Source organism: Podarcis cretensis, assembly GCF_951804945.1.
Source record: "Podarcis cretensis genome assembly, chromosome: 9".
NCBI classification, from domain to species: domain Eukaryota; kingdom Metazoa; phylum Chordata; class Lepidosauria; order Squamata; family Lacertidae; genus Podarcis; species Podarcis cretensis.
In genome coordinates this window covers 68,124,317-68,147,026 of record NC_137178.1, presented here as the reverse complement: position 1 = coordinate 68,147,026, position 22,710 = coordinate 68,124,317, and the positions used below count along the sequence as shown (strand labels likewise).

At 41.5% G+C, this 22,710-nt stretch overlaps 1 protein-coding gene across 1 annotated transcript in view; it reads left to right on the top strand.

Moving 5' to 3' along the window:
* The window catches only part of TBC1D19 (TBC1 domain family member 19), a 68,884-nt gene that overhangs the window by 40,989 nt on the left and 5,185 nt on the right, over window positions 1-22,710 (top strand). Inside the window, exons 13-20 of the mRNA XM_079989762.1 lie at window positions 158-220; window positions 8,454-8,538; window positions 11,511-11,555; window positions 13,678-13,710; window positions 14,917-15,026; window positions 17,036-17,127; window positions 19,616-19,731; window positions 20,600-20,670. Of these exons, the coding sequence (XP_079845888.1) occupies window positions 158-220; window positions 8,454-8,538; window positions 11,511-11,555; window positions 13,678-13,710; window positions 14,917-15,026; window positions 17,036-17,127; window positions 19,616-19,731; window positions 20,600-20,670 (615 nt within the window). The remainder of the gene's footprint in view (window positions 1-157; window positions 221-8,453; window positions 8,539-11,510; window positions 11,556-13,677; window positions 13,711-14,916; window positions 15,027-17,035; window positions 17,128-19,615; window positions 19,732-20,599; window positions 20,671-22,710) is intronic.

Here is a 22,710-nt window from a genome sequence, read left to right as displayed (position 1 = left end):
TGTGCAGGAAATGTGAAGTTGACAACAGGTGGAGTGCATAGTTATTAACTCAGTAGCATGACAACAATAATATCTTGTTATGCTAATGCACCACAGGAGCTTCCCAGCTGGAAAATATACTTCTCAGCTTCAAATTTTTATGGTTTTTCATTTACAGGATGTGAAGCTGACAGCCAGCAATGATGACTACTACTTCGTGTTTGAGGATTATTTATATCAGGTAAGTAATTACTGTTATTGCAGCAGCCTGTCAGTGGGAAAAAGTGACATGCAAATTTGGTACAATTTGTTCCAGGTGTCTTTTAAGCCCAGTAAAACTGGTAGTGAATTACAGTTGCACTAAGCTGACCAGCAGTGGAAACCTATGCATGCCTACTCAGAAGTTCTACTATGTTCGGTGGGGCTTTCATTCAAGGAAGTGTGTATACGATTACAGCCTGGATGACTTAGTGCCTCAATTACATGGATCCATCAGTCACTGTCCAGAATCACTAAGCTATGCCTGTGCATGGCTAACTTTTACTTTCAGCCAGCAAAGTTAAAGATATGGACTAGGCAGAATTAGACAAATTAACAGGAAGGATTCAAAACCGGTGGGGCCAGAAATTTACCAAAGACTGGAGTAAATTTACGAACTATATGAAAAGTATTTGTGATGATCAGACGACATTTCTAGGTTTGCAAGAAGTTCTGTGAGGAGTATTGTTGGAAATATTGTAAAAATGGAAAAGGGGAGATGATAAGTTAAGAGAGGTACAGACAATATAAAATTAAGTAATGCATAAAAAGAGGTTAAGACAGAAGGTCATCGGAGGTGCTGGTGGAAGTCCAAAAAAAGTATATTTGTAATAATTTGTGTGGTACGTTTTATAATTTGTATGCTAAAATTAATAAAAATGTATTAAAAAGAAAAGAAAAAGAAAAGTTAAAGATAACTAGCAGGCTAAGTCAAACTCCTATTCATTGTGCAGCCACAATGTTTGGATGACTGGTTTCACTAAGTTAGCCCTAGCTGATAAGGATCTAAGACTCTCTGAAAATTGAATACCCTGGGAAGGGTTACATTTTGAGATGCTAGATTTTTCTGTACTGCCCATTGATGTGCACCGGCGAATACTTATAGCAGTAATTCTGGACCTCTATTGATTTTCTTTGACCCTACGGCATACTCTTTCAGAACACTCTGAATTTTCTCATACCGTCTCCTCTTTGGAGTATCCTTGGTATAAGAAAAGCCAGATTGAGGGAGCAGAAAGTGGAAAGGCAGTAATTTGTAAGAGAATGTGATGTGTACAACTGAGAATTAATGGAGGTGCAGTAATGATAATATAATAATAATTTTAATTTATTTATACCCCACCCATCTGGCTGGGTTTCTCCAGCCACTTTGGGCGGCTTCCAACAGAATATTAAAAACACGATAAAACATCGAATATTAAAAACTTCCCTAAACAGGGCTGCCTTCAGAGGTCTTCTAAACGTGGAGATGCTCCTTCAGGTATACTGGACCGAGGCCATTTAGGGCTTTAAAGGTCAGCACCAAAACTTTGAATTGTGCTCAGAAACGTACCAGAAGCCAATGTAGGTCTTTCAGGACCTGTGTTACATGGTCTCGGCGGCCACTCCCAGCTTGCTATCCACATTAAACAACAGTATGGATGAGCCCTAAGCTACCTAGCTTATTAAGAGCAACTGTGGAGAGATATTGAAAGATATTGGCGCAGATTCTGCATGCCGAAACCGTGTACACATTGGGGTCCTATGGGACTTGCAGGAGAAAAGGGACGCAGGTGGCGCTGTGGGTTAAAGCCTCAGCGCCTAGGGCTTGCCGATCGAAAGGTCGGCGGTTCGAATCCCTGCGGCGGGGTGCGCTCCCGCTGCTCGGTCCCAGTGCCTGCCAACCTAGCAGTTCGAAAGCACCTCCGGGTGCAAGTAGATAAATAGGGACCGCTTACCAGCGGGAAGGTAAACGGCGTTTCCGTGTGCGGCTCTGGCTCGCCAGAGCAGCGATGTCACGCTGGCCACGTGACCCGGAAGTGTCTCCGGACAGCGCTGGCCCCTGGCCTCTTAAGTGAGATGGGCGCACAACCCCAGAGTCTGTCAAGACTGGCCCATACGGGCAGGGGTACCTTTACCTTTACCTTACAGATATATATGGTGCTACACAGAATGACATGAGCAAAAGGGGTTGGTGGACTACCCCAAGGACCTTGCAACCTAAATTTTGTCACTGATGGCATCATAAAGAAGGAAGGGAAATGGGAGGGTAAAAAAATGTGAGCAAATGCAGTTAGATGTGCTAAAACCATGTTTCAGCTGGAGATGAAGATTAAAAGGCAAAGAAAAGGTGAGTTTTGAGAAAGGTGTGAGATAAGAGTTTTGGGAGGAACTCCCAGAGAGAAATGCTAGTTTTAAAATATAATAGTATTAAGCAACCTCTTGTCCTAAAGCTCTGCACAGGAAATGTTGTATTCTTATATTTATACAATACTGTTTCCGACTTTGAACACTTAGGATGGGGAAGTGCTAGTCTTAAGTAAACAAGCATCCGTAATTTATTACCTTTGCTTCTAGTAAAGGAGAGCCAACTAATTTGTGTGGACTTGCATATATTGTTTCTTTTTAGTCTCCTTAAATGGAAGCTTATTACATTTGCAAATTTCCTAATGTGTATTTGATTGCAGTGTCTACATAAATGTCATGGGGGAGGCTTCACATTTCTATGGCACTTTCAACTCGATTAGTCACAGCTGTTAGGGTGGGCTTGTCATTTTGTCGATTATAGCTACATAAAACAAGCTGAAATATATTGGTGGCTGAATGTATCCCTCCTTAGAGGACAGACTGATTTGTTTAGTCCTCTGAATGCTAGAAATTAACAATAATCAGGACTCCTGTTTTGTGTGTGATATGTATGATGCTGTTTTTTTAAATATTAAAAATCTACAGCAGAATTTATACCTCCCTATCCATCTTTACTAGTAATGCTAATGTACTAATTGAAAACTCATGATCTGAGCACGAGTCCTTATCTAGTCAAAGCAGCAGCACCTATATACAAGTATTAGCAGGTTCAGGGGAAGCCTGCAGTTTGCAGAAATACAAAAAAAGTTAGTTAAAAACAACCTTAATGTGGGGAAGAACCTCAAAAATAGTCCAGTGTTTCCCATATAGATGTTTTGATAGGCTTGTCTAAATAAGAATGTTTTGATCATGTGCCAAAAAAATACAGCAAAAGCTGTATTTATCTAAATGTCTATTAACAGGGAGCATCAAAGTGCAGGTACCACAACACTAAAAGACTGATTTGAACAGGTCCCAAGTTGTTACCGGTTTTATATACCTACAGTAACGTTACTGTTGGTATGTGGGTGGCACTGTGATCTAAACCACTGAGCCTCTTGGGCTTGCTGATCAGAAGGTCGGTGGTTCGAATCCCCACGACGGGGTGAACTCCCATTGCTCTGTCCCAGCTCCTGCCAACCTAGCAGTTCAAAAGCACACCAGTGCAAGTAGATAAATAGGTACCGCTGCAGCAGGAAGGTAAACAGCATTTCCGTGCACTCTGGTTTCCATCACAGTGTTCCGTTGCGCCAGAAGCGGTTTAGTCCTGCTGGCCACATGACCCGGAAAGCTGTCTGTGAACAAATGCCGGCTCCCTTGGCCTGAAAGCGAGATGAGCACTGCAACCCCAGAGTCACCTTTGACTGGACTTAACCGTCCAGGGGTCCTTTACCTTTTTTATCCTTTACCAACAGTAACACCTGGAACTTGGCTTGGTAGCAAACTGGCAACCAGTGAATATCTATGAGCAGAGGTGTTACATGGTGACAGAGTCCCACAGCTGTCAGCAGCTGTATTCTGCGAAAAAATGCAGTTTCCAGGTCAAGTGGAAGGGAAGCCCCACAGAGAGTGCATGGCACTACAGTGGTGCCCCGCAAGACGAACGCCTCGCAAGACGGAAAACCCGCTAGACGAAAGGTTTTTCCGTTTTGGAGGTGCTTCGCAAAACGAATTTCCTATGGGCTTGCTTCGCAAGACAAAAATGTCTTGCGAGTTCCTGCGTTTTTTCCCCCTTCCCCCCTTTTTCTAAGCCGCTTATCAGCTGATCTGCTAAGCCGCTAAGCCGCTTAACAGCTGATCCGCTAAGCCGCTAAGCCGCTTATCAGCTGATCCGCTAAGCCCCTAAGCCGCTAATGGGCTTGCTTCGCAAGACGAAAAAACCACAAGACGAAGAGACTCGCGGAACAGATTCTTTTCGTCTTGCGAGGCACCACTGTAATGCCTAAACTGCTGTGGTCAAGTTATCCTGGTTGTAGCTGTTGTACCCAGTGCAGCTGGTAAAAGGCACTTCAACCACCGAGGCTGCCTATGCCCCCAGTGACAAAGGTGGAACAAGAAGTACCCCCATACTTTGGACCTGGGCAGTCCTGGGCAGGCAAAATTAATCCAAAAATCTGTTTCATAATCAAAAGTAGCTTCTGCACTGGCAGCAGGTAGAATGAAAAGTATTTTCCAGTCAGTGGTCGCTTGACAGTTTTGACTGATGGAAGTCTCAAACACCACTTTCTGAATCAGTTAGCTCTGAAATGCTAACGACAGTGCGAACTCGTCTCTGTCAGAGTAAATAATCTCATGTCATTCAAAATCCTGGGGATAAATACAGATAAGTCAGTTACCCATAAATTGCTCTCTGCAGGGCAGTACTAAGTTATCATTTTGCAAAAATGGTGTGTGTCCTCGTTCATCTAATTCATCAACGGAAACACTGACCAGTGCAGAGAACAAACGAATGGGCAGGAAATGAACAGAATTAAACTTTCTTGTAGGTGTGGTCACTCCTATACCTCATAGCAGACAGCTATCTAAGAGTAAAAATTCATATTAGAAAGTGAAAACTGGGGCTCTAACTGCATATGCCTTGTGGGGAGGGACACTTAGAATAGAGTGTCGTTTGGTGGAAGGGGTTGCTGAATGCTCCCCCCCCCCCCAGTTCCCCTGGAAATGTTACTCTATCCTTGGAGACATGTTGTTGTTTTTTGCTCTTTTTCGTTTAGCCAGGCCCGCCTATGGAGAAAACGGCCTAGTGGAATTTTCAGGGAACTATTGGCTGGCACAGCAAGTACAGTCGTACCTTGGTTCTCAAACCCCTTGGGACTCGAACGTTTTGGCTCCCAAACGCCACAAATCCGGAAGTGAGTGTTCCGGTTTGCGGACATTTTTTGGAACCTGAACGTCCGACGCCGCTTCGGCGGCTTCCGATTGAGTGCAGGAAGCTCCTGCAGTCAATCAGAACCCGTGATTTGTTTTTTGAACGTTTTCCAAAGTCAAACGGACTTCCGGAACGGATTCTGCTCAAGAACCAAGGTACCTTCCTCCTGCCTACTTGATTCTCCTTTGCAAATCTGCTTCCCACGTTCACCTTAACCATCAGAGGACATATGTTTAATGTATAAGTTCTGTTGGGAGCAAAGCCTTTGTTTGGGGAGAATGAAGGGACTTGTCTTTCCCATCTCATTTTGGCTAAATACAGACATTTGTGGTACTACGGCATTAGGTTTGATTCAGCACAAACACCTTGGTAAAGGTAAAGGTACCCCTGCCCGTACGGGCCAGTCTTGACAGACTCTAGGGTTGTGCGCCCATCTCACTTAAGAGGCCAGGGGCCAGCGCTGTCCGGAGACACTTCCGGGTCACGTGGCCAGCGTGACATCGCTGCTCTGGCGAGCCAGAGCCGCACACGGAAACGCCGTTTACCTTCCCGCTGGTAAGCGGTCCCTATTTATCTACTTGCACCCGGAGGTGCTTTCGAACTGCTAGGTTGGCAGGCGCTGGGACCGAGCAGCGGGAGCGCACCCCGCCGCAGGGATTCGAACCGCCGACCTTTCGATCGGCAAGCCCTAGGTGCTGAGGCTTTAACCCACAGCGCCACCTGCGTCCCTACAAACACCTTGATAACTATACAAATATAATGAAGTCTGTGTGCGTGTTTTATCTGCAAAGAAAACCGCCAGTTTTCTTAATGTCTCATTACAGATGTTTCTCTGTGTCTCATACAAGCAAATGCAGTGATGAGATTGGAGAGAATGGATTGCATGCGATGTCTGGACTGATCAAGTCATATCCTCCCCAGCTTCTTTAAAACTAAGTCATTGCTTAGCAGGAGAGGTAGCCTTGCACTGCTGACTGTTGTTCAGATTCATTTATTTATTCATTTATAGGTGCCATCAGACTATCAAAAGCAAGGGAGTTATATATCAGTGTAAAACCTAACAGCCAATAGCAATGGACACAAACCAAAATAAAACACAAACTTCACATTTTGAATTTCCTTGGTGAACTGCAATATTCTCTGATGGGTCCCTATCTGAACAAGTGCTGACGTAAAATGAAATTTACACGACACATAAATAAAGTGACGTAAAACCTGACTATTCTTGTTTAAAGAGTTACAGTGTTCTTGCTAAAGAGCTATTCTTGAATTGGCAGGACTTTGTGGCTTGCCCAGGCCTCTCTGCCCAGGGATGGGTCATCTCAGCTTTGCTTATTGCTAGAAATATAAGGCTTTCACTGTTCTTGGGGAAATCTGAGAATGTAAATGGCAGGAAACAGGACAGGAAGCAAAAGTGTGTGTATCTGCATTCTGAACAACAGCCAGAACTTCACTTTTCTCTTTGTATTCACCCCAGTTGTTCTAAATTAGCTTTTAATTTTTCCTTTTTATTAGTACTTTGTTGAGTGTACTATGTTTTGACAGTTCAGATAAGATCAAAAGCTGGTAATGAATAGTGTTGGTTGTAAAGTGTGTGTTTAAGATAAAGGCCCTTTGTCATCTGAAAAAATGTTAATCTGCAAAATAGTAAGCTGCTCAAGGAGGTAAAAACCATATCTCAGCCAGAAAATTATTAGGTCCTCTGTCAGAAGCGCAGACATTTTCCCAAGACATTTTTGCTTTTGACAGATGTAATTATCGAAAGGCTGTGTTTACAAAAATATTAAACAAAAAGGAGCTGTGTGAGTGGATGATGTACAGTGAAACATTGCCATGGCACTGAAAGCGTTCTAGGTAGAATGCAGATCCATATACGTTTGCTTCCTGTCTGCTATGCAGCTGCATAGATTTGTCCAAACTTTTACAGCAAAATTAAATGTAATGCAAAAGATCCATGATCAGATCTCCCAGTTTCCTGGTTTTCTTAAAAGCAGCTAGCAGGGAACCTCAAATTGCAGAAGTGGGGTTAATATTTTCCATCCATGTCTATGTCCGACTGTCTCTCTCTCTCCCTCCCCCCCCCCCCACCCGCTATTTGTCCAGCTGGGGAAAACACAGGTGAAAACAGAATTAGATTTCCAGGAATGCTTCCATCTCTTCGAAATCTAAACAAAAGAACTGTTCTTTTAGACAACTAATGCAAGTTTGAGGAGGAAACACAGTTTATCTTGCCTTCATTCTACCTGGAATGCCATGGCAATGTTTCACTGTACATCATCCACTCAGACAGCTCCTTTTTGTTTAATATTTTTGTAAACACAGACTTTCGATAATTACATTTGTCAAAAGCAAAAATGTCTTGGGGAAATGTCTGCGCTTCTGACAAAGGACATAATAATTTTCTGGCTTTTACCTCCTTGAGCAGCTTACTATTTTGCAGATTAACATTTTTTTCGGATGACAAAAGGGCCTTTATCTTAAACACACACTTTACAACCAACACTATTCATTACCAGCTTTTGATCCTATCTAAACTATCAAAGCATGGTACACTCAACAAAGTACTAATAAACAGGAAAAATTAAAAGCTAATTTATAACAACAGAGGCGAATACAAAGAGAAAAGTAAAGTTCTGGCTGTTATTCAGAATGAAGGCAGGATAAATTGTTTCCTCCTCAAACTTGGTCTCTAAAAGACCAGTTCTTTTGTTTAGATTTTGAAGAGATGGAAGCACTCCTGGAAATGTAATTCTGTTTTCACCCGTGTTTTCCACAGCTGGACAAATAGCAGGTGTGGGTGGGTGGGTGTGGGTGTGCGTGAGAGAGAGAGACAGAGACAGAGACAGAGACAGACAGAGACATGGATGGAAAATATTAACCCCCCTCTTCAATTTGAGGTTCCCTGTTAGCTGCTTTTAAGAAAACCAAGAAAATGGGAGGTCTGATCCTGGATCTCTTGCATTACATTTAGTTTTGCTGTAAAAGTACGGACAAATCTGTTATCTGAATTAGATATACCCTCCTCTGAACTGGCGAGACAATTTGCATGTTATAGAGAAACTCAAGGATTTAACTCACCTTTCTCAAAGTGACCAGTACAACTTGAGAGGATGAAGAGGCTAACCTAGTCAAATTTATTTGCCTGTATTTTTATTTTGCAGGAAATGGCAGTTTCATGTCAAACTTCAAGGTGATTTTATTCATTGAACAGTTTCTGATATTCCTGTTGTTGTTTTTACAGGTATTACTTTGTTTCTCACGAGACACTTCAGTGTTGGAACACTTTGCGTACAATAGTGCTACTCCACCCAAGTCATACGTTCGAGGTAAAGAAACAAATATTTATTGATGGTATTTATAAAAGATTATTGTTGGTGACTTCCACTAGTGATCGTCAACGGCTGAGCAGGACTCAAAACCAGATTTCTCTGGTCCAGGTCTTAGCACTACAATGCAAACTGTATTTGTGGCTCACCACAAATAACCTACTTTTGTGCTGCCTGAAAAAACAGGTGGATTTTTTAATTCGCTTTTTTGTTGCAGGGGTTGAGCACTTGGCAGCATAGCCAGTGGGCTACATTCGGGGTGGCAAGTCTTGTGTTGCGCAAGTCTGACAAAGAGCGGAACTAGACATTATGTGTAGTTCTGTGTTTCTTTCTCCATGCTTTGCCTCCTTCTATATACTGAGGCTGCAATTTGAAGCTGAAGACCAGGGGAAGAGGGTCATTCCCTCTTGCAGTGCTTTTCTCCTGACAAATCTCACCCACTGATATAGTTATCCCTGCAGAGGGGAAAAATAACATGTACCCATACTTTTTTTGATGGTGGCTGTAAAGGCAGCTGGCTGTGTGTTTGTGCGTTCTTTTCAGTTGCCTACATGTGAGGCAGTTCAATACTTTAAACAGCTGTACTATATAATAGGATTTCTCTCCCCGCCATAAAAGTAGGAAGTCTACAAATGTATATTCCCTGGCCAACAGAAGGCTTGTGACTTTGTGCCCAACTGTTACTACATTTTAAAATTGCTAATTATGTTTTATAATGCAGCTTTAAAAAAAATCCTACAGGATTCAGTGTTGCGGATTAGATTTTCACTGCTAAACATTCTGCACATGAACAGTATATATGAAAGATTGATTGATTGAATTTATATACCGCCCTATACCCAGAGGTCTCAGGGCAGTTCACAGAAAAGACAAAAACAGATCAAAAGCAGAACTAGAGAGCATTTTCATCTACCATAAAACCCAAGGCTCTAAAACCAACCATGACTGTCATCTTTTACATTCTCTCCAGATCGCATCATAGGTCCCTGCTTAACTTCAGAGAGAGAAAATGACCCTACAGTGGTACCTCGGGTTAAGTACTTAATTCGTTCCGGAGGTCCATTCTTAACCTGAAACTGTTCTTAACCTGAAGCACCACTTTAGCTAATGGGGCCTCCTGCTGCCGCCGCGCCATCGGGGCACAATTTCTGTTCTCATCCTGAAGCAAAGTTCTTAACCCAAGGTACTATTTATGGGTTAACAGAGTCTGTAACCTGAAGTGTATGTAATCCAAGGTACCACTGTGTTTTAAAATTCATGTAGGCATATGCTAAAACAGCAGTTTCACTCAAATAATGCTTCTGCGCTCTAGATTTAAATAATGGGTTTGATCCTCTCAAAGCAAAGCACTTTTTAAGTCCTGCTAATTTCTTTTAAGCCTTACTGATACTAGGCAGAAGGGATGGGGGAGAGGGAATGACGCTTGGCTTTGTCATGGAAATCTGTCTTCACAGAAAGTGAAGGCAGGAAGGCAGTTTTGTATTGTGCTGGGTAGAACAGCCTAAGATCCTCTTCTCCTTCCAGTAGAAGGTCTCAGCTGATCCCCCCCCCCAAAAAAAAAACACCATGGTGTGCTCTATTCCCCTTGATGCCTTGAGAGGAAAAGTGGTGGCCCTTTAACTGAATGGGCAGCAGAGTTTTCACCACTTTTTGCTCCCTTCCCTTCCTCTGCCTGATGTGACCCAGGGCAGAAATGATCAGGACCTCACACTTCCTTTCCCTAACAGCTGCATGGAACTTTAATTTGACCAGGGAAGTGGCGTTGCAGAGAGGGCTTAGTCCTTTTCTTCTTAGCCCTGATATATGGCATTTTCCTTCAGAAGCTCATCTGGGTGAAGAGGGGAATGGAGGCAGGTTTGGGTCCCGTATCTCTGTGCTGCTGTGGAGAGAGTATGCCAAAATGAGTCAGCTTTTCCCTTCACTTAAAATTGAGCAACGGCAGGTTCAAATCCTAACTGCAAAGGAAATGTGATGGGAAAGATCCGTGATGAGGATTTCCCAGCGACATTTTTACTCCACAGTTGCTGCATCAGCTGCTAGTTTAACTGTGATTGTGGGAGGGATGTTTAAGTCCCTTCCCACCTCCGAAATAGATATGAAGTAGGATAATTACAGCAGGGAAATGCCGTAGAAAGAAAGGGTTAAGCACCCAGTGATAGTTTGCCAGTCAAACTACCAGCCTCACACGACTGTTTTAAATTAAATCTACCTAGCTATGAGAGAACCGAACCATCAATCACATCCGCTTTGGTGCTCAGTATTTAAACTGTTGTTGCTAAATGGCAAGTGAATTGAGAAAACCACTCACTCACTTGGTCTGTGAGCTGCCCTGAGACCTCCAGGTACAGTGGTACCTCGGGTTACATATGCTTCAGGTTACAGGCGTTTTAGATTACAGACTCCGCTAATCCAGAAATAGTACCTTGGGTTAAGAACTTTGCTTCAGGATGAGAACAGAAATCGTCCTCCAGCGGCGCGGCGGCAGCAGGAGGCCCCATTAGCTAAAGTGGTGCTTCAGGTTAAGAACAGTTTCAGGTTAAGAACGGACCTCCGGAACGAATTAAGTACTTAACTCGAGGTACCACTGTATAGGGTGGTATATAAAATCATTCAATCAATCAATCAATCAATCCTGTCCAACTTGCTTGTCTGTGTGCAAAGTCAGAAATGGGAGCAGGGTTGTTTCCCCAAAATTCATATTAAGAAATCCAGTAGATGGCTATTAAAAGTTTGAGTAAGACATGTTTCACGTATTTGCATAGATCTCATTCATTGTTCATTCTTTTAGAAGATTATTTTGTAGATTGGTCTGTTTTACAGCTCTGTAGCCTTACACCATAATCATTCCTAACCTCCCGCTGCCGTTCCACTTTCTTAACTGTATCAGATCTACATTTTCAATTTGGAAAAGTCTGTGTTCTCTTCCCGTATGTCTGTTACTTACTCTTTTCCATTGATTGTTCTTTTCACAGGGAAACTTGGCATGGAAGAATATGCTGTCTTTTATCCACCAAATGGTAAAACAGTTATCCTGTTGCCTCCTCTAGTGGGGAAAGGGGAAACTGTAGTAATTTCTAAGACCACGAATTCTCCTGATTTATGTAATGGACAACTGGAAACACAACAGGGTTTGACAGGAAGAGGTTTCCCTCTTTTCTTAGAGAATTGACCATGTTTTATCATGTTCTAGCCACTGTTTGGGCATGCTTAATCCCACCATTGTCTTTGGCTGAGCATATTTTGCATATGCTGTAGTACAATTTTTACAGCATGAGCTGGCCTTTCTGCCACTAGCTCATGGTTTGGAGTTGGAAGTCTGTGGGAGCAGGCTTGCTGAACCCTTTCCCAACTCACCATGCGATTTGCAATTGTGCAAGTGAGTTGCACAATTTGCAAACCAGGCCCCCCGTATTTGGGGGACTGGAATATGGCAGCCCTGCGCTAAGACTTTCTAGCAGTTGGTCTCTTACCTTTCCCGCCCCGACCTGGCCACAGTGATCCATGCGATGGTCACCTCCAGGCTTGACTACTGTAATTCGCTCTATGCAGGGCTGCCCTTGAAGCTGTCCCAGAAACTCCAGCGGGTGCAGAATGCTGCAGCGAGGTTCCTCACAGGGTCTCTGCCATGGGAGCGTATTCACCCAGTGCTTTTCCAGCTGCATTGACTCCCGGTGGAGTACAGGGTCAGATTTAAGGTGCTGGTTTTGACTTTTAAAGCCCTTCACGGCCTAGGACCCTCGTACCTACGGGATCGGCTCTCCTGGTATGCCCCACGGAGGACCTTAAGGTCCATATATAGCAACACCCTAGAGGTCCCGGGCCCTAAGGAAGTTAGATTAGCCTCAACCAGAGCCAGGGCCTTCTCAACACTGGCTCCGGCCTGGTGAAACGCTCTGTCTCTTGACACCAGGGCCCTGCGGGATCTGATCTCTTTCCGCAGGGCCTGTAAGACAGAGTTGTTCCACCTGGCCTTTGGCTCAGAATCAATTTGATTCCCTCCCCCTTTTTCTTTTTCCTTTCTCTTCTTATGATGAGATTGCTCCTAATTGTTTTAATATTGTATCTTAATCTTTTAAATTGTATTTTAATCAACTTGTTTTTATTATTGGTTGTTAGCTGCTCTGAGCCCAGTCTTGGCTGGGGAGGGAGGGGTATAAATAAATTATTATTATTATTATTATTATTATTATTATTATTATCATCATCATCATTATTAGTAATGGTGCTGCACCAGAAGGAGAAGAGGTGTATTTGCAAGACAGTATAATACAACCCCAGACAAATAGCACCAACACATCCTTAGAACTCCTTCACAGCTGAACTGTCACAAGTGGCTCCACTTCTGAGTTTTCAGTAGGAAACCAGGCAGAGGGCCTTCTTGGTGGTGGCACCCTCCCTGTGGATGTCAGGCAGATAAAGAATTACACCACTTCTAGAATACATCTGAAGGCAGCCCTGTTCAGAGAAGTTTCTAATGTCTGACATTTTATTATTTTTTATATTTTGCTGGAAGCCTCCCAGAATGGCTAGGAAAACCCAGACAGATGGGCGGAGTGTAAACAATAAAATTGTTATTATTATTATTATTCCTAATCGCAGTGGGAAGTGCAAGACACAGAGAGAACACTGTGTGCCTGCATGTGTAGCGAGTGTATGCGGTGAACATATATGTGCAATGATTGTGTGCGCATTGTGGACATGCAGCACTTAGGGGGGTGGCCAACTTTAAATTTGGCTCAAAAAAAGCCATCAACTCTGAACTAAAAGAAGCCTGCGGAATTTCTGACCCTTTACACTGAACGCAGCTCGCCAACCATCTGTTGTTAGGCTTGTTAGGCCTTCTGTTTTTGGCATTTGAAGAAGGAGATTTTATTGAGCCACTGGTTAGCAATCATAAGTCAGAGGTGGACAGCATTCTCCTAGCTGGGTCACAAGTTCATTGATCCAGGAGAGCAGTTATTAGTTCAGTCTCTAGAGGTAAAGATATGTTTATGCACATGAAAAGAATCAAGTTCTGAAATATTTTGTGGAATTCTCCCTGGGTGTACTTTTGTCTGGGGGTTTTTCCCCTACAAAGCTTAAAGAACTGTGGAATCATGAACAGTCCTCACAGTAAACTGGAATGTCTCTGTTTTGCAGGTGTAATCCCTTTCCATGGCTTTTCGATGTACGGTAAGTGACTCTTCAATACTAGCACTGGAGCTAAAAATTGGAAGTTTGATTAATTGAATAAGTAAGTCAGTTTATATTGTTGCAATATAATATCTGTCTGTGTTTATCATAGCTATCATACCTGGAGCTTTGGTGGGGATTAAGTTGGATTGCTGGTCTTAGTTCCAGCACTTCAATAGGTGGGATTTCTGGAGAATGGGGCCAGGGAGTTGTTTGAGCTGTCGGGCTCCTATGTTTGGCTTGGATCTTATAGCCTTATGACCCGGTTAATCTTTGGCAAGTAATGAGGCCTCTTGTTCATTGTTGGAGGAAGACGACTCTTCTTCCACATTCTGCCCCTGCCCAGGAGGCTAATTCTGATTTTTTATTAATTTTTCTATTGTTGCTGTTCTTCTTATTATTATTAATTAAACGTTAGTCACTTTATTTTGCCCAAGATAACTCAAAGCAACTTACAACCAAACAAGTAACCAAACAAACCATAGATACATTAAAATGAAGGTTAAAAAATACATTTAAAACACCCAACCAACTTCTAAAAGGCCACAGATCGTTAAAGGCCACAGGCCTAGTTGTAGAAGAAAGTTCTTGTCTGGTGTGTAAAGAGATATAATGATGGTGTCAGGCAAGCCTCCCAGGAGAGAACAGTCCACAAACAGGGAGCCACCACAGAAAAAGTCCATTCTTGTGTTGCCGCCCTTGGGATCTCTCATGGAGGGAGTACACAAAGAAGGGCTTCAGGTGATGATTGCAGGTTCTGGGCTGGTTCATATTTTGCAACCAGGTTGGGGTTGCATGGAAGTACTTACCTATGGAATAGTATTTATGTGGCTACCCCAGTTTCTTCACTGGTTATTTTACCAAATAAATAAATAAAATTGTATGTGCAACCCATGCATTGGTCCTGATTAACAGCATTGTGCCTTCAAGCAAATCTGTCTCAGCTGTGAGGCTGGCATTCCCAAAGTAATCACATGTTTAAAGTGGCCTGTTGTTATTTCACTTGTCAATAAAAAGGCAATACTTGAATGACTGTTATTCCATGATTATTCCATAGCTGCGGCTACATTAACATACGTATTGTTCTTATTTCTACCTCCACAAAGAACTGATGTTTGTTCAGAATATGCAGGTTTTGTTTGACATGCATCTTGTGATTTTAACAAGTAGTGGTGTTGTGGTAACAAATGTCTTTTATCCTTTCAGTCGCTCCGCTTTGTTTCCTGTATAACGAACCTTCCAAGCTGTATCAGATGTTTCGCGAAATATACGTGCGCTATTTCTTCCGACTTCATTCCATCTCTTCTCACCCGTCCGTAAGTTTGCTTTGAACAAATCTGAACATGCAAAACGCAACGAACTAAAATATGCCTGTCTCTTTTTACCGTGCCTGTTCTAAAAACTCAGGACAGCTGTCTATGCAAACCTTCGCTTTGTTTGACTTGTACAAAAATATTTTAAAATGTAGACCTCTGTGTTGATAAAATCTCTTGCGTATTAAATATGAACATACAAGACAGCTTTATACTGTCAGTTTATTGGCTTGTTTCATAGGGATAAGAATCACAAGTGTTGGAAGAGACCTTGAGGATCATCTAGTCCAGCCCTCTACAATGCAGGAACATGCAGGTGTCCTTTTTACGGATCGAACCTGCAACCTTGGTGTAAACCATGCTCTAGCCAACTGAGCTATAGAAGCAACAGTTTAAAGCCTCAGCTGGATGCCTTTTCCAATCCTGCTGAGATTCTTTAACCAGAGATCTGGAGTTTCAACCTGGGACCTAATAATAATAATAATAATAATAATAATAATAATAATAATTTATTTATACCCCGCCCATCAGGCTGGGTTTCCCCAGCCACCCTGGGTGGTTTTCAGCAGAAAATTAAAATACAATCTATCATGTCATTTTGCATGCAAAACTATGCTACCATGTGTCGGTTTAAAAGGCAAACACATTTCTTGCGGCCTGAGCTTTTTTTGAGCTAGGGTCCTCTTTGTGAGATTTGTAAAGCATTGTAAAAAAATTTGACAGATGTATACGTACAGGGATAGAAAAGAATTTCAGAAATGGGAGTGAGTTTGGAAACAAAGTCTCGCAGTCCTTGGGTCATGTTCAACCGTAGCTAACATACTGAGCCTTCAATGACAACATCCTTTTCAGTTTGAGATTGTAATTTAATTACCTGATGCAAAATTACCCAGGTTAATTTTATCCAGGGTTAACAGGAGTTGCTTGCAACTTAAAATCTAGGCAGGGAGAAAGGTGTTATGTCTGAATCGGGCCAGAGTGTTTTCCACGCATTAAATGTTCTGGAGAAGTTTGATATTTTCTATCCAGGGGATTAACTTAGGTTGGCTCAGAGAGGGATTCAAATGAGTTTTTGCATTCATGGAACAAGATTCTCCCCTCCCTTTGGGTGTTGCCACAACCCCTAAATCTGCTCTGGAGCATTGGGAGAATTTCCAGCACAGGTTTATGGGGTACACAGAGAGAGGATAGGGAGGGAAAGCCCTATGGGGGGGAGAGATTATTGAGTTGTTTTTGTTATGTGTTTTATTTTATTTTTGAGTTTTATTTATTTATTAACGTTCTTATGTTACATCGGTAAACATTATCATATTACATTACAAGGCTTATTATAATATAATTTTCAGCATGTATACAAGCATTAGGTACTAAATTTGGGTTCCTAAGAATCCTTTAGTTTTCATTTTAAAAAACAAAACAAAAACATAGTTCTCATGCTTTTGGTTGCAAATAAATGCTGGAAGATGTAGTGTCTACTGAATGCTAGAAAGTAGGGTGGAATCCCAACTTCCTCATGACAGACAACACCGGAAAAACTTACGGTATGTAAAACAGTAAAAATGGCAACATAACAGGAAAAAAGGAAGCTTTGCTATATTGTAAAACTAATATCCATCACAGAATTCAATTTTTCGTATTGTAGTGTGGAGTGCACGAAGTGCTGATTTTGTGATTTAAACCTATATTTAAGAAAACTCATGCTGAAATCAAGATTATCTTTAGACACTAATTTTGTTGGCCTTAAATGCCCTTCATTGCATGTATCTAGGAAAGAATCTGTTGTCTGTGTCTGCAACCGACAATGTTTTAATGTGAAAAATTCCACAAGCTCAATTTATCAAATCTTACTGTACTCCTTTGACTTGTTATATGTATGTTTTCAATCTATGCATGAAATACATTGGGTATTTTTTCACTATCTATATTTAAAACTCAGCAGTAGTAAGAGGTACACTTGTTGTATAGTTGTGCTTTTTTAAAAAGTGAATTGTTATGTTCTTTCTTTTTTAAAGGGCATTGTATCATTATGTTTGCTGTTTGAAACCCTTCTCCAAACCCATCTACCACAGCTGTTTTATCACCTTCGAGAAATTGGAGCGCAGCCGTAAGTATTTTCCCTTATATTTAAAAACTGACACCATTGTCATCATTGTATTTTCATGCCACCTTTCTGTAGTTAAAATCATGCTCAAGGCAGCTTACAACTTGAAAAGGTATACTAAATTACAAATACAGTGGTACCTTGGTTCTCAAACTTAATCCGTTCTGTAAGTCTGTCCCAAAACCAAAGCGTTCCTATACCAAGGCATGCTTTCCCATAGAATGTAATGCAAAATGGATTAATCCGCTCCAAACTTTTAAAAAGAACCCCTAAAACAGCAATTTAACAGGAATTTTACTATCTAACAAGACCATTGATCCATAAAATGAAAGCAATAATCAATGTGCTGTACTATAAAATAAATAAGACAGTATTGTAGATGATAAAAATTAAAATTATTTTTTTCCCTTACCTGCACTGAAGATGATGATGATGATGATGATGATGATGATAATAATAATAATAATAATAATAATAATAATAATAATTTATTATTATTTGTATCCCGCCCATCTGGCTGGGTTTCCCCAGCCACTCTGGGCGGCTTCCACAAAGACCAAAAATACACTAAGATGTCACACATTAAAAACTTCCCTGAACAGGGCTGCCTTAAGATGTCTTCTGAATGTCAGGTAGTTGTTCATCTCTTTGACATCTGCTGGGAGGGCATTCCACAGAGCAGGCGCCACTACTGAGAAGGCCCTCTGCCTGGTTCCCTGTAGCTTTGCTTCTCGCAATGAGGGAACCGCCAGAAGGCCCTCAGTGCTGGACCTCAGTGTTCGGGCAAAACGATGGGGGTGGAGACGCTAGTCAATGTTTGGATGGGGGGCTTTTATCCATTTCTGCAGTCGCACAATCAATCAATCAATCAATCATTCAGTATCTGAATTGGGTTCCACATAGTCACAAAAACAAATGAACCGAAAAAGCCTCAAAAACAAAAAAAATGCAAAATAAATAGCAAAAACAAAAGCACCAAATATAAGCTCCAAATACCACCTCAGAACACTGCAGTCGGAAACAGATAGCTTGAATTACAATAGGGGGACACAAATTAGCAGCGCAACAGTTAAAAACAGAAACGTAAGGTTTCAGTTATAATGGGGGACGCAAATTAGCAGTGCAATGGTAGAAACAGAAGCTCAGATTTCCCCTAAATTGATTTCTGAACTTTGAATTTTATTGTTATTCATGTTTTTATACTGTATTTTATGCTGCTTTTACGATTAAGTGTTTTAAATTTGTTGTTAGCTGCCCTGAGCCCAGTTTTTGAACCGCGAAGGGCGGGGTATAAATAAAAAAATATTATTATTATAAAGATGAAAAAATAGTAGCAATAATATCCCAGCCCAAGAGTCTCTTCAGTAGCCTCAGCTATTGCACTTGGAGCCCCGTCCTGTCAAGCCAGGAAGAAAAAGGTCTCCCGGGACTCATGGATGGCCATGAGACGTATTGAAATTTTAAACGTCCATAAAAGTAAATATTTTATATTCTGACTGTATTCAGAATGTCCTAAAAATGATCGCTCCTTCCTTATTTAGGAGACCACTGTAAGCAGATGAAAACATTGGCAGGATTCTAATAACACTTGTAATGTAACAAACACTATAGACAGATACAAAATATAGTTTGTGAAATAATATGCAGTTGAAAATGTTGACAATAGGACCTAGGGAGGGGATGGTGGGAAATCTTGAGATTCAGAGAAATCTCATTATATGGATATGTATTTGGTATTGTTATAACTTGTAAAATCAAATAAAAACGATATATTGAACCATATTTTTCCGTGTATAAGATGTCCCCTATTTTTGGAGACTCAGAATTAAGAAAATGGGGGGAAATTGCCCCCATGTGTAAGTCTATCCCTCTTATTAACATTATTTTTAGTAAAAAAACAAACAAACCTAGTCTTATACATCGAAAAGTACAGTATATCATTCCTCCCAGCGGTGTCTAACTTGTTGGGATACACTACTGAATTAGAGTCTAATGAGGGTAGGAACACCAGAAATATCACAATTCAAATACAGGCTAAAAAATTAAGAAGCAGGTCCCAAAACATGTTTTTGGGTTGAAGATGTTTTTCGGGTCTGAAAAAGTTAAAGACTCCTGCTTCAAGGTACAAACTCAGAATAACAAAAATCAAGGTTGACATCTTTGCGTGGAGACACATAACATTTGCTGTTACCCTAAGGAGAATGCATTTACAATGGATGCTAAACAGTAGTTTCTTTTTCGATTTTGAATATTGAAATACTGTTAAGCTCAAGAAGCAGATAGCAAATAGATTCTGAATTAGTGAACTGAGTGTATCATGCCAGATTTAGCATTAAGAAGAATTATTTCTTTAGTTGGCTTTGGCTTTAGCTGCACTCCTTTCCATTTGAGGCTCAGAAATCCACATAAGCACATCTAAGGCAAAAGGCAAATCCACTGTGATTGTATGTTATGGGGAAATATAATAGTGTGTGTTTTTTCCCACTCATAGTCTAAGGATATCATTTAAATGGATGGTACGAGCATTCTCCGGCTACTTAGCTACAGATCAGCTTCTGCTTTTGTGGGACAGAGTTCTGGGATACAACTCTCTGGAAATTCTTGCCGGTAATGAAAACATATTTTGTTGATGGTATTGACATTCTCCCTTTTTAAAGAAAAATGATACCAACACAAGAGGCTTCAGTTTCCTCATGTGCAATTGCACGGTTTCAGTAGCTAGTCATTGTGTGACCTCCAACTCAGCTTCCGGGTCATGTGGCCAGCATGACTAAGCCGCTTCTGGCGAACCAGAGCAGCACACGGAAACGCCATTTAGCTTCCCACCGGAGCGGTACCTATTTATCTACTTGCACTTTGACATGCTTTTGAACTGTTTGGTTGGCAGGAGCAGGGACCAAAGAATGAGCTCACCCCGTTGCGGGGATTCGAATTGCCAACCTTCTGATCAACAAGCCCTAGGCTCTATGGTTTAGACCACAACGCCACCTGTGTCCCATTTATAATACAAATACTAATACCAAACATTCAAATAGTACATTATATAATTTAGGTAGTCCCCCGCGTGCTAGCTTTAATGGTGTGATGATTTTCTTTATTTCTGCGTTTTAGAAGCTTATTCATTTCAATTATATTCTGGTCAAAATAATAATCCCTTATACAACAGCTGCAATATTAATAACTTCTATTCATGTTGACACATGATTTATAGAACTACAAGTAAGGCAAAGATCACGTTTAACTTAAGAAATTCTTAATATATTTATTTTGTTGTGCACTTTAAATGACTTTCTCGTACGTCTTTTCTTTAAAATGAAACTGTCACAAATTGACTAGAATGGCGCATTTAAGCTGGTTATATAGTATTTCCCAAACTAAGTGATTACTGAATTGAATGTAAAGAATAGCTAGACCAAAATATCTGCAGCAACTAATTAGTAGGCCGCCAGTCTAAATATTGTGCATTCTTTTTCAGTCCTGGCAGCTGCTGTGTTTGCTTTCCGAGCTGTGAATCTAATGGAGGTGACATCACTGGCTGCAGCTGAAGTAAGGATAAGTTTCAGTGGGAGAAAATGGAAATAGTTTGTGACATCTTGCCAACCACAGTAATTTAAGCTTCGTGTGCACATAGCATGCAATGTGAGGCTCTGCTGAAATTCTTATCTCGGCTAAATATTCAAAGGAAGTTATGAAAATATATGCATGAAGCTCATGATACTCCTATGACAAATACAAAGAAGAATGTTTAAACTGGGTTATAAACATTAGGAAATAATTGAATTATTTTTTTCAAATACACTTAGGGCCTTTCATATACTTTGAGTGTACGCTTTTTAAAATGTGCAACCACTGTTCTGAGAAGAATGATAGAATATCTAGAGAAATTCCTAAATCTACTTTAGGGCAATACTTTTATTAGGCAATCAAAACGTGCAAGTTTTCGAGTGCTGCTGAACTTCAGTCAGGGCAGAGGCTGAACAAGGCAAGTGGAGAGGATAGAAATTGGCTGGTGGTGAAGCTCGGAATCTTCATCTGCTAAGAGACTTCCAGAATATTGGAGGAAGTAGCAAGTATTCAAATAAGCCTTTCTCCCTCGTTGCTTTGTTTTACCATCTAGCCTGATAAAGGCTATTTTGGGACATGTTAGTTTCCTTAATAAATGGTAAAGGGACCCGTGACCATTAGGTCCAGTCGTGGCCGACTCGGGTTGTGGCGCTCATCTCGCTTTATTGGCCGAGGGAGCCGGCATACAGCTTCCGGGTCATGTGGCCAGCATGACTAAGCCGCTTCTGGCGAACCAGAGCAGCACACGGAAACACCGTTTGCCTTCCTGCCCAGAAGCCGCCCAGAGTGGCTGGGGAAACCCAGCCAGAGGGGCGGGGTATAAATATATTATTATTATTATTATTATTATTATTATTATTATTATTATTATTATTATTTTGCCCCAATGTATGACACTTTATACATACTTGCACTGAATCACATTTTCCCATTTTATTCCCCATTTGTCCAAACCCTAATTCTCTCTAAGAGCAGCAGAACTACCAACAGGAAACTGGCATTTCCTTACTGTATCATTAAAGGTCTCCCTTTTTGTTTCTCTCATCTTACCTGTATTAGTCACCTTGCCTTCAAAGGAATGAACTTTGTCCTGAAGAGCTAGTTTTTCAGTTATTGCATCATGTCGACACAAGTTGTACCCAACAGGCAGATAGTTGTACATGTGGCAATCTGGGTGACATTCTAATTTCGGATTTTCCTTTTTGGGATTTTTTTTTTAAAGCTGAGTCCAGTGCTGTGAGGTTTGGTGAGGTTTACTGAAAAGCTTCCTGGCCCCATTGTGTTGGCAAACTTGCAAAAGTTCTTAACTTTCCCAACTCCTTAATTCAATGCTTCATCTCTAGGGGTCCAGCTCATCTGCAGAGCTCTCTCCAGACTTTTACTAAATATGGCTAGCTTTCCCCCAGTTAGGTAAAATGACTGGCCTTCAAAAAAGGGGTGGCGCTGTGGGTTAAACCACAGAGCCCAGGACTTGCCAATCGGAAGGTCGGCAGTTCGAATCCCTGCGACAGGGTGTGCTCCCGTTGCTCGGTCCTAGCTCCTGCCAACCTAGCAGTTCGAAAGCATGTCAAAGTGCAAGTAGATAAATAGGTACCACTGCGGTAGGAAGGTAAACGGCGTTTCCGTGCGCTGCTGCTCTGGTTTCACCAGAAGCGGCTTAGTTATGCTGGCCACATGGCCCGGAAGCTGGACGCCGGCTCCCTCGGCCAGTAAAGCAAGATGAGCACCGCAACCCCAGAGTCGATCATGACTGGACCTAATGGTCAGGGGTCCTTTTACCTGGCTAGTTTACAGCCGCAAAGCTATTCAGGTGGCTTGGCTGCTATGAAGCTCAACAGGCATGAACAAGATTACAGCTAAAGATGATTAAGGTCATATCCAAACACATTCAGTCCCATGGAAGAATGGGGCAGATTTTATTGTGAATGCCTTTGGCTACATGCAATAAATTGATTGATTATGACTTAAGAGTAGACATACATAGGTTTGTACTGCACCTGTGTTAGAGCCCAGAAACATGGC